The sequence below is a fragment of the Coregonus clupeaformis genome, chromosome 18 (genome assembly GCF_020615455.1).
Source record: "Coregonus clupeaformis isolate EN_2021a chromosome 18, ASM2061545v1, whole genome shotgun sequence".
Classification (NCBI taxonomy): domain Eukaryota; kingdom Metazoa; phylum Chordata; class Actinopteri; order Salmoniformes; family Salmonidae; genus Coregonus; species Coregonus clupeaformis.
In genome coordinates this window covers 50825548-50837296 of record NC_059209.1, presented here as the reverse complement: position 1 = coordinate 50837296, position 11749 = coordinate 50825548, and the positions used below count along the sequence as shown (strand labels likewise).

Sequence of the window (11749 nt, the reverse complement as noted above, 5' to 3'; positions counted from 1 at the left end):
TACCAAAAAGAAATAGGCTGAGCCTATCCTCCACAGTCCTTGGTATTAGTAAATAATTATGATAAAGTGGAGGTGAGAATTAAATCAAACTCAAATCACATATCACCCCTTCATTTCACACCCAGGATCAACAGCAGGTGGCAGGAGCTATCGCACCAGCTAAGTTTTTTTAACGACAACCGGAAATGCAGGGCTGCTGTCCAAAACATCCGCCTTTGGCAAGCATGTGACAGATTATGATACCTCTGAGAAGCCTTAGGAGAGCATTAATTAAACTTGTATGACTGTACTGTAAACTATATTTTCATGTAACGCTAACAAGGTTCTGTTGTTCAAATCATTCCTCTTGTGTATGCTATTTAATGGCCGAACTTGGCATTGATTTCTTGTGACAGCTACTAGCTAGCTACTGACCGTAGCTACTCACACTGACAGTAATACTGTTGCCCCAAACAGTTTGTTTGACCTAGCGATAGCTAGCTAGTTAGCCATCTGGTCACTAATGTCATCATGTATTCGTTCCACCAGTCCATGGTGTTGAATCTGGTTTCTCACTGTAAAAACCTCACGTCGCGATATATGGGATCTGTTCAGAAGGTGAAGCGGCATGTTTTGAGAACACGCCAAGACGAAAATCCAGTGCTTCTCTACGCAACAATGGCGAGAAGGGCGACCAAACGCTGCCTCTCGAGCTCAGCACACTGTCATTCTAGCACCGGGCCAATGGACGACATTAACCGAGTTAAGAGGGTCTCTATTGAAGGCAACATTGGTAAGTGTGAGCATGATTTTCAGACAGTTGAAGTAAACTAAATAGAGGTGACAAGAGTAGAGTATTGACTTGGCAGAAACTGAGGTTTTGTTTGAAACTGTTAGTGAGTCGAATGAAGCTAATAGTAGAGAAAGTGAGAATGAGTGGGTTACAGTGGCGAAGAAAAAAGAAACGACAAGTAAAGCTGTGGTGGAAAATAGGAAACCACTAGACTGGTTTTTAGTCGGAGTCAGGGTTTTGGATCAATGTTACTTGGGAAATCCGTTTAACTTCTCGAGGAAAATATTGAATGTGTTGGAGGAAAGTGTGGAGTCGGTGAGTCACAAGAAGTGGTCTTATTTTGATTTTTTGTGTGTCTGCTGAGCAGAAGCGTGTTTTAAGACTCAAAAAGATATCTGAGTGGAATGTTTCCTGTATGGATTTTCGTAACCGGGCGCCTATCAAGGGGTTTATTTCTGGGGTGGCGCAAGAAATAAAGGCAGAGGATATTACTGAAGACATCGATGGAGTGGTTGGTGCACGTCGACTGACCTGTATTGTGGATGGAGAAAATAAATTAACTTCATCCATGCTACTGTTCTTTGATGAAGAGTCTCTCCCTTCTCATATAAAGTTAGGATTCATGAGATACCCTGTAAGAGATTTTGTGCACAAGCCCCTTCAGTGTCATAAATGTAAAAGTGCAGAAGGGAAGAGTATCGTATGCTAGATTAAATGAAATTGTGGAGGTGAACATGCGCCTGAGTGCCTGGAGTGCCCTGTTGGGGTGAAGGAGAATGAGGTGGTAAGGAGTGTCCAGTGTGTCTCCTATCTAGAGGCGGGGAGAAGAACGAGTGGCTGAGAAGAAACAATGGTACCACCACGACCAGTGAAGGGTTCTCATCAACTGAGGGATAGTGAAATGCTACATGTTAAAAAGGTGGACTTTGTATTATTTATTGAAATGGTCATAAGCTGTACAGCACAAGCGGAGAAGAAGCCTAAGAAAATTGGAATCATTGTGAATACCGCTGAACGTTTTTTGGGTCTTCGTGATTCACAGCCGATGCCGAGCAAGATTTACTGTCGGTGAATGTACCGCCATCACAGCCCCTGAGCCTGTGTAGAGATGTATTTTGGAGTGGACCGTGATTGAAGTAGTGGGATGGGTTTTCTTAGTTGACGTGTTTTATTTTGTATGATGTCGTTTTCCCCCTTTCGCGCAATGTTTTTGTAGTTTCTTATTCAATACCCCGTCCAGCTGGTGGCGGTAATGCACCATTAACGTTGGATGCCAACTGCCGGTAAAGAAGAAGAAGAGCATTGACTTGCCTGGTTTGGTGATGCTATTCTTGTTCTATGCCATGTTCAGCGGTAGGAAAGTCGACTTTCGCGCGACTCCTGCAGTTTGCTGGCCAAGACTGGGAAGTGGTTCCCGAGCCCGTGGGGAAATGGCAGAGCATCGAGAGTGGGTCTTCACAAGTAAGTTCATCACCAATGTTGACAGCTTATGAATGTGGGTCATGAATGGATAATCAATAAGAGAGACGGGCTGGGGAAAATCGTTGTTTATTGTATGTATTATCTAATTGCTTGGTCACTTGGTTCTGGCCCATCTCATCAGCAGACGGTCAGTAACCTGTTGGATATGATGTACCAGGACCCTCAGCGCTGGTCCTACACCTTTCAGACCAACTCCTGCATGAGCCGCATGCGCACCCAGCTGCAGCCACCACCAGCACGCCTGCTCAGAGCAGAGGGCGTCCCTGTGCAGGTCTTTGAGCGCTCTGTGTACAGTGACAGGTAAGAGGATGGGGAGAGGGCAATACTATGTTGATGCTGCTTCTTGATACGGTATTGTTTGTGCAGCTGTACCCATGCTGCCTGTCTCCATTGCCTCCCCATACACATTTAATTTCTTCAGGTATATATTTGCCCTGAACATGTTTGAGCTGGGCTGCATCAACTCTACAGAGTGGGCTGTCTACCAGGACTGGCATTCCTTCCTGGTGGAACAGTTTGGCCGTCAGGTGGAGCTGGAGGGCATCATTTACCTCAGAGCCCCCCCACAGGTACAGCCTTACATTCACTCTAGTATAAGTTGCTTTTATCAAGGGTGACACAAGCCATACAGCATTTCCTAAATATAATTAAATATGAGTATCCGTACAGATGTTGAGTACAACGCCGCCAAAGGTTTTGGGAGGTTACAGTTGATGTTTGTAGTAGATTTAGTAAGGTTTGGATTGTGTTTGTGTCCCTGTCAGAAGTGTATGGAGCGTCTGGAACGACGGGGGCGAGAGGAGGAGAAAGGAGTGCAGCTAGACTACCTGGAGAAACTACACACCCAGCATGAGAGCTGGCTCATAGACAAGAGCACTAAGTGAGCACACAACATGTTTAGACAAACGAACACATCCTGTTGTTCCTCACTCAGTTTTTATTATGTGAGACTTTCCCTTGATTGTTATCTTATACATGTTGAATTTGTGGCAGTGGTAAGTGTAATTCTAAAGGTTCTTGGGTGTTGTAATGGTCAATGTTTTATGCAGTGACTTTCTCTCTCCCTAGGCTGCACTTTGAACAGTTGACCCAGGTGCCTGTATTGTTGCTGGATGCCAGTCTAGAGTTTGAGGAGGACCCTGAGGTGCGGGCCAAACTTATCACACAGGTATGTGGCTCATCTTTTTTTCTACATTCATGCACAACCACACACACATACATGCAAATACCTACCTCTCAGTGTCTGAAGGTTGTACCACAGTTTGACGGTCATGTCTAGATGGGATACAGCTTTTGTCAAATTTGATGTCAAAATATATTTTTGGTGCATCTTCGCTAACCCACTTCCTAACCTTAACCTAAGTCTCCTAACCTGCTATGTTAATTATACTTACCTGCTGCAGAAGTTCTCTTAAACCTGCTACGAAAAGTCAATGTTGATAGAAGCTGTATCCCTTCTAGACAAAACCCAGTTTGACCACACGGGGGCACTCTTATGACAGTCTTGCTAGTCTTGCTGTTGGAATTTTTTTAACTTGACTTCAAAGACCTGAATTTATCCCTTTTTTGTTTTATTTTATGTCTTCAATATTAGTAAGGTGCTAATATGTCACTAACATTTTATGTTATCTTCACATTTTAATATTTCTGATGTCTTGTGTGTTTGATGTTTTGATAAGTGAAGTATTTATCTGATTTGTATGAGGTTATGTCTGATATATTGGGTTCTTGTTGGTCTCTTATTTCCCTCTACTTAGGTGAAGGACTTCTTCAGTGGACTATGAGGAACAGTCAGTTATGCGGCTATCAACTCCATGCGATCAAGATATCTGCAACCATTTGGACCTCAGTCAGTGTAAATGTAAAATGTATATGGCATTTACAAATGTAAACTTGCAACCGTTCTCGGTCTGATTTATCCCCCACATCCTTTCACTGTATCTTCACTTATTTTGGGGTATGACAAACTTCAAATTGTGGGGTTTCAGTTAGCTAATTACAGATTTCAGTAATAGCATATGGGTACCAGATGCTTTTAACCATGTACTTTGTTTGTGAATATAGAATTTGATCTATATTGGACCATATTCACACATAAAGAAGCAGATTTTGGATTGTTACCTGGGAACAGTAAAAAAGTAGGTCACATTCTGATGCAAAATTGTCTGGTCTAGTAGTCTGTTACATATTTTGTTTCCCTTCTATTTTGCTTAAACTTCAATGTTACTTTGGGTATTTAGTTATGTCTTATTTACTTATTCCTGTATTTACTGTGTGTCAGAGTTACATCCTATTTTAGCTGCTTTGTTTTGACATTTGAGTGCTGAGTTTACAAGTTGGATGTAATGCAGAATACTGCATCAAGAAATATTTTATACACAAAGAAATTATGTGGATGCATTTTGCAGCCAAATCTGATGTAAAAGTTCGTTGGATCAGTCTATTTCGTATAGGCCTACATATTTCTTAGATTTAAGTTCATATCGAGTATAAGCTTTATATACCAATGTCTTTATTTTAATGCAGTATAAATTGTTTCAGATTCAGTCGACCAATTCAACACCAACATACACAATATTGCTGTAGAAACGTGGACATCGGTTTCGAGAACTAATCTTGGAGTGAATAATTAAAACAACTAAAACTAATGTAGGCCTTCACCAATTTCAAAGGATATATACGTTTTTCATGTAAATGTATTCAATTACAATCAGTTAATATTGTGCCACGATCAATGGATCCGACACTTTGGAAAGCATCAATTGCATTGCTTTTACTACCGAATGTAAGTACTTCAATGGGTTTCGATTTCATAATAGTGATAGGCAGAAAACCGATAAATTGTTTTACTACAGTCAAGAATCTTTGGTCATTTGAGTTTTTCATGAACATTTTTAATTAGCTTTTGTTTAATGTTTAGAAAAAGACAAAGGCGGCCAGGATGATGCTGGAAACTTTAGTGAACTATTCAATAGTAATGAATATTTAGAAACAAGCAATGGTATACATAATTGGTTAATAAAAACGATGTGTGTCTATTAGTGGAATCTTAAATCTGATCTCAAAATTCACGTGGCTTGTCTGGCCTAATGAAATGTGTTTAACTAATATAGCTGTTTTTTAAAGTGTGAAATCAAAGGGGTTCTAACAGCTGTGATCATACATAAACTAGGATTATAGTCCTACGACCTAATGAGAAATGTCTGGACAGTTTCTAAAGACAATGACCTTGGCTAAATGCTGTCTTGTTGTCGTCCCTCTGATGTGCACTGGGGATCGATCAGAGGGTTGTTGAGATGGCTGGGGTCATCAAAGGGCAGCTGTCCACTATAAATGCCCTGTCTGGACTTCTGTCTGCTCACAGCATCATTTCAAACCAAGACAAGCTAGAAAGAGGGTGGCTAGTTGTTGCCATCTCCCTCTTCTCTTTACTTTTCAACGTGACTTAACGCTATAGTGGATACACCGTTTCAGTCAAAAATGGAAGGCTTGGCATGGCTTGTCCTTTGCGCGCTCCTCATCTGCTTTTTCAGGCTTGGCAATTTGGAGAAACTGTCGCACCCTTCCCGGCATCACAAGAGCGCACCCGAGTCCAGTTTAGGAAATCTGAATTCGTACCATCCCAACAGGTACCCTCTCTACATGATGCAGCTGTACCGCTCCTTCAAGACTGCAGACTCCTCACGATCCACGGCTGTCAACCCAGCCGATGACAGCCCCTTACTGCGCAATTCTGACTCCGTCATCAGTCTGATAGCAAAAGGTGGGTATTGGTTTCAGTTTGTATTAGCCATATTAAAACTTGTATGAAAACTCTATTGGCAACACTTTCGGGTTATTCTTATTGTTTAATTTGTATGGCATTTTGAATTTGCTTTTCAAACATTATTTTACGACATTATTGAACTGGCCTTTCAGTTTTACACGTCTTTAACTTGTTACTTTTTGGACCAATAATACTTAGTTTGACGTGTGTATTGTAGTTGATGATAATATATTTTGACCTGTAGTTCAAGCAAGCGTCCGAGCCAGGTTACAGATCTCTTCAGACATGTCCTCTCCATCACTGCCAGCCACTTTGGTTGCAGGGTGTCTTATCTGCGTTTATCAGATCTTCCCTCTTTACAACCCAGAAGTGTCACAATGCTTATTCGACTTTAAAGGCTTTTTCTGTTTTATGTGAGCGGGTGTGTGTATTAGCCCCCCAGACTCTGTACAAAGGGGGGTTCAATACACATCCTGCTCTCACCCTCTCCAAAGCTTTGACATTTGTCTAGTAGGCTAGGCCTAGTGGTTTGGCTAGTTTGTGGTTACGTGTGCGTACGTTTTGTTGATGGCACACTGGCTGTATTCAGTTGGTTTGCTGACTTTTGTTCGTTTCTTCCAGGTTGCCATCAAGTGGGTGAGAAATGGACCGTCACTTTCGACATGTCCTCCATCTCTGCGAGTGACGATGTCCAGCTGTCAGAGCTTCGGGTCAGACTACCAGCTTTCTCCGCCTCCAAGCGCGTCACATTGGACATTTATCACTCGCGAAAGCAGGACTGCGAGTCTGACACTGAACTGTGCCGCGAGGAGCGCCTTCTCTTGGGCAGCTTTGGCGCATCGCCCAGAGACACCAGGTCTCCATTGAAGGTTTTCAATGTGACAGCTCTGCTCAAATATTGGCTGCACCAGGGAGACGCAGTGACGGAGAGTCAAGAAGCAAGAGTTGGAGATGTGATGGAGGAAGATCACGGGAGTGGGGTAGATGGAGACGAGATCGACATGCCCTACATCAAGCATTTTACGCACCGGCGAAGGAAGGTTCACCATCCGACAGCCGAACGGGTTATGATGGTTGTCTTCTCCAAGCACAACCTGCCTCGGGATGGCGAGAGCGCACCCACTCTCATCCATACTGTGGAGCACTCCAAATACGCAATTTTGGACCAAGTCAGCGGTGAAGCTCAAGGGCGACGCCACAAGAGAAACCGAATGGAGAGAGTGCGGATGGCCGGCGGAATTGCAGCGAATGCTACTGGGTCACTAGCTGAAGCCGTCCAACGCCCACTATGTCGGAAGGTCGACATGTGGGTAGATTTCGACCAGATCGGCTGGAACGAGTGGATTGTGTATCCAAAGCGCTACAACGCGTTCCGTTGCGAGGGCGAGTGCCCTACTCCGGTGGATGAATCGTTCAGTCCCACCAACCACGCATACATGCAGGTAAGATATGAAAACAAAAACATACCTAAACTTTTACATTTGGTTTAAGTTCCAATGCATATGTTCAGTGCAGCTTTTCGTAAAATATGCTTATTTTCTTTTTCAGAGTCTGTTGAGACTGTACCATCCGGATCGTGTGGGGTGTCCCTCCTGCGTGCCTACGCGCCTCAGCCCGCTGTCCATGCTGTACTATGGTGATGAAGACGTGGTGTTGCGGCATCATGAGGACATGATCGTGGAGGAGTGTGGCTGTCACTGATAACCCAGCCATGTCACCTCACCCTGCAACCAAAAATACCACTTATTTAAAAGGCTTCACTTGGAATGGCATGTTGTGCGCCATGAAATTACTCTTATTGAAGGTGTCCATCTGATTCAATTTATACTTCAGGCTGTTTGTGGTCTGTCACAAATACAGTACTTACTATCATTTATACAGTAGGTCTATGTCATCTCAGGTGTTCTCACCTGAAACAACAGCATTGCATATTAGATGTGTCCTTAGATTGAACCAATGTATTTACTTTATGATAAAGGTGCTGTTATTTATTTGAATATTTCAAGAAGGAAGACTTCATTTTTTGGGTGCTACTTTGGCTATATGCATTGATATCGGCAGTGTTGTCATGAGTGTTTTGGTATTTTCAAGAAGTTTATGAAGGAATATGCTGCCAAAAAGGTACCTTATTTGTTATAATGATGACTAAGTCACTCATTTATTACAATATATTTTTGTACATTGAAAAACTATATATTAAAGCATTTTATTCTGTTCATCGAAGTGTGAAATCTATTGATTTAATCCACTTAAGTGAGAGAAATCTAGGACATTTCAGCATCATATTCGCCAGAATTTTTGACTGCCTTGACTAAACCAGTTCTGTCGCTGAAAAAATATTATGGTGTGAATTGAAATTTTCAAAAAAAAATACAACCAATTATACTTAATAAAAAATGAATGCAAGGCCTTTCAATGATTTGTTAATTTCATGTTGCCAAAGGGTATTAAGTGATTTAATTTACTAAATTGTAATCATATTTATCGCCAATTAATATTTGTAAGTTCTTGCAAAAACTTGCCACTTGGCTCCGTTTTTAGAGGATTGTGTGTAATTCAAAATGTTTTGACTGATTATTTTACAAGTTGTACGCATGTTTGAAGAAAAAAGTATGTTTCTATATTAGTGTTAAAAGGTGCAATATGCAGAAATCACTCTGCCATTTTCTGGTTGCAAAAATTCTAATAGTTCGCCTAATTTCAGTTTGTGACAAAAGAAGCACTCGGGAGTGTAGAGAATCATTGTACCATCTAAACCACTGAAATATAATTTTCTTTGCGAAAGACAGATCGATAACTCACGTTTCTATTTGAATTTGGTCGGGTTGCACAAAATGTGATATATTGCAGCTTTAAGCAGCTTGTTGTGCCAAGAGGCATAATAGAGCATGATTAATATGTCTATTGATTCAACCGTGCGTCACTAATTAACATTAAAAAAAAAATCCCAATCAAAATCCGTCAGTTTAAGATAGAGATTACCGTTTTTTTTGCATGGGCTGCATCTCAAATCAATCCGCCTATGTCGGTCTTCTGCACCTGCGGTGGAAGGTGACCGAGCTACAGGGGTGTTTGTCAGACCTTGAGACGTCCCATAAATCGGTCATGTAACGAAAACTTCAACGGTTTTGCCTACAAACTATTATGAACAATAGCAGAGCCTCTCACGAACAAGATGGTGTTCTCCATTTTGCTCTATGACCCCCACAAGTATCACAGGACTCATCTGAAGGTAACCCATATGAACGAACGGAAGTCTGGTGGTAGTTTTCGGACCAGTTACTTGTGAACAGCTTTACCATCCTCACCTCAAATCCACATATATTTTTATAGTATTACTGCACAGATTATAGGGAGTCATCACTGCCCCTCGCCACAAAGCCGAGTAATTTCCTAGTTGATTGTGTTCAAAGCGACTGGTATAGGGAGGAAATGAACAGCGCAATGGCTAGGAAGCACAAGCATTTCGCTACACCCGCTATAACATCTGCTAAACACGTGTATGTGACAAATGACATTTGATTTGATTTGAATGGGTCAAGACAGGGGTGGTGAATGGTGGAAAGAAAAATCGGTTGTTTATTTTGGGGGTGCCAGGAAGCAAGAGTGACAGGAATGGGGGCATATAGACCCCCTAACAAGAACAGAGTGGCGTTAGTGAAGCTACTGTGTGCACGGCCAGGAGGGATAAAGTGCAAAGTGTTCTTCCACACCTTCACACTCCCCTGTCCTGAAATTTCACCTATCCTAAGTCTCTCTCTTAGCAAAAGGAAGGACACTGCCCTCACACATTTTTTAAAACCTGTGCACCAATTAAGAGGCTGGTTGAGTTCCAAGACTAAGCTGTTAATGTAATTTATGCAAGTACAGCCTAAAAACAGTGATCACAGACAGTCAAGAGGTCAAATCTGAATTCAAGGCTATCATCAAAGCAGTATTAACTAACAACTAACTAAAGCTCAGTGTCCAGCACAGATGAATAATTACTGTTGCCTCCGTGACAATACATGCTGATTAATAGTAAAGCCATTTAAACAGGCTGATCTGTTGGGTGACAAAAGTCTGTCATGGTCATTGGGTCCTACTATGGCAGTGGTCATTATGGGACCTGGGGTTGGACCCTTGAGTGTTTGTTCAGACACCAGGGCAGGGCATGGGGAACTGGCCCAGTGGGTTTCCCGTTAGTGCTGTAGCTTCAGGATAGTGACAAGGATCCAGGTGTCACAGCTTCTCTAGCACGTGTCAATTATCACACTCACTAAACCCTCATGAACAACCCCCTTCTGTTCTCCACCACACCCACAGAACCCTCATGGTCAGCCCATTGCTCAGATAGTCTGGTGGGCTAATATTGATTCTACACTGGGATTTCAGCCAATTTATGTCCATTAATTAAATGTTTATGTATCCTAAATGTTGTTTCACAATGGCCTATGGATAGCACCCTTACTTTTATTGGTGCAGATTTCCACAGAAAAAAAAAGATTGAGTGACAGTGCATAGGATGTTGTGCATTATTGAATTCTGACAGAGGAACAGACCTTGGTTCCTGCTTGGCAGGGCATCTGGTTGACACCCCTACAGTGGCTAGGCAGAATGAAGTGCTAGACTTTACAATTTGGGAAATGTCTGCATGGCCCTCTGGTGTGTCATTCTTGTTTTGTTCTGACTGGACCCAATACCCGATTTACTGCTAGATAACTAGTTTGACAGCATCTCACAGCCAGGTAATATCACAGTCGCTTAAAGGCTAAATGTCCCAATTTACATTGGAATTTATCTGAAGATGTAAGCACCCATTTAATTGAATACTCTAAATAACAAAGTCATGAAAGTATCACCTCTAAAGCATTTAATGGATGTTTAAAAAAAGACTGGAACCTACTTTTTAAAAAAATCATAGGTCTTGTTGTTCAAGTTCTTCCATTTGCAGCCAATATGCATCATAGGCTGCGTTTAGACAGGTAGCCCAATTCAGATATTTTTTCCACTAAATTGGTCTTTTGATCAATCACATCAGATATTTTTACATTAGACCTTTTTCAAAAGACCAATCAGTGAAAAAAAGATCAGAACTGCGCTGCCCCTCTAAACGCAGCCATATAGGCCTACTGCTTATAACGTGCATGTCGCTTTTGGATGAGAGGAAGGACGTTTTGGTGTGTATTGATTACCGCTTTCCAGGCTGTTGGTTCTGGAATGTTATCAGTTGCAGGAGGGAACTTCCTGAAGAATTCCACAGATGTAACTCCTGCCACACTACAAACGCAGGACATTTCCCGCTTTGCTTCATAGAAGAACGGGAGCGTGCCAGTGGAAGTGTAGCCGAGGTGCCGATAGCCTCTGATGGATGTGAACAGCGACATCAAGTTCAACCATTGTAGTGCGTTTTGAGTTAAAGCAAAAGATAACATCGACTAGAGGTAAAATTAGCAAATGGCTTCATGTACATTTAACATTAAATGTTTCAGGAAAAGCTGGAATTGTAATTTTGAACTCATAGTAACTAAGTCACCCAAGCCCTATGTGAACTCAAGAAAAGTAGGTCTGTGTTTTATGATGACTTCGCTTTTCTAAATAGATAGCGAATCGATATCGTCTTTCTTTTACTGTTACATTATATTACCAGTGGAATAACCATTTGTGGGTCATTTGTTTTTTTCTGTCAGATACAATGGCGTTTCCCTGAGGGGAACATGTATTGCAGTCAGTCAACCCATTTACCATGA

General features: G+C 41.9%; 2 protein-coding genes across 3 annotated transcripts; both read left to right on the top strand.

Moving 5' to 3' along the window:
• The first annotated feature begins 199 nt into the window (after positions 1-199).
• On the top strand, positions 200-4486 carry dguok (deoxyguanosine kinase). Of its 2 annotated transcripts, none has more exons than XM_041836362.2 (7): positions 200-772; positions 2124-2233; positions 2379-2554; positions 2676-2823; positions 3019-3134; positions 3323-3422; positions 4012-4486. In XM_041836362.2, exons 1-7 carry the CDS (start codon positions 511-513, stop codon positions 4036-4038), a joined length of 939 nt encoding a protein of 312 aa, XP_041692296.1. In that variant the 5' UTR covers positions 200-510; the 3' UTR covers positions 4039-4486. The 2 variants fall into 2 exon arrangements, with proteins under 2 accessions (XP_041692296.1, XP_041692295.1); XM_041836361.2 differs by having other exon boundaries at positions 2376-2554.
• Positions 4487-5209: 723 nt separating this feature from the next.
• On the top strand, positions 5210-8236 carry LOC121530956 (nodal homolog). The gene is made up of 3 exons (XM_041836360.2): positions 5210-6017; positions 6642-7462; positions 7569-8236. Exons 1-3 carry the CDS (start codon positions 5735-5737, stop codon positions 7719-7721), a joined length of 1257 nt encoding a protein of 418 aa, XP_041692294.1. The 5' UTR covers positions 5210-5734; the 3' UTR covers positions 7722-8236.
• The last annotated feature ends 3513 nt before the right edge of the window (positions 8237-11749 follow it).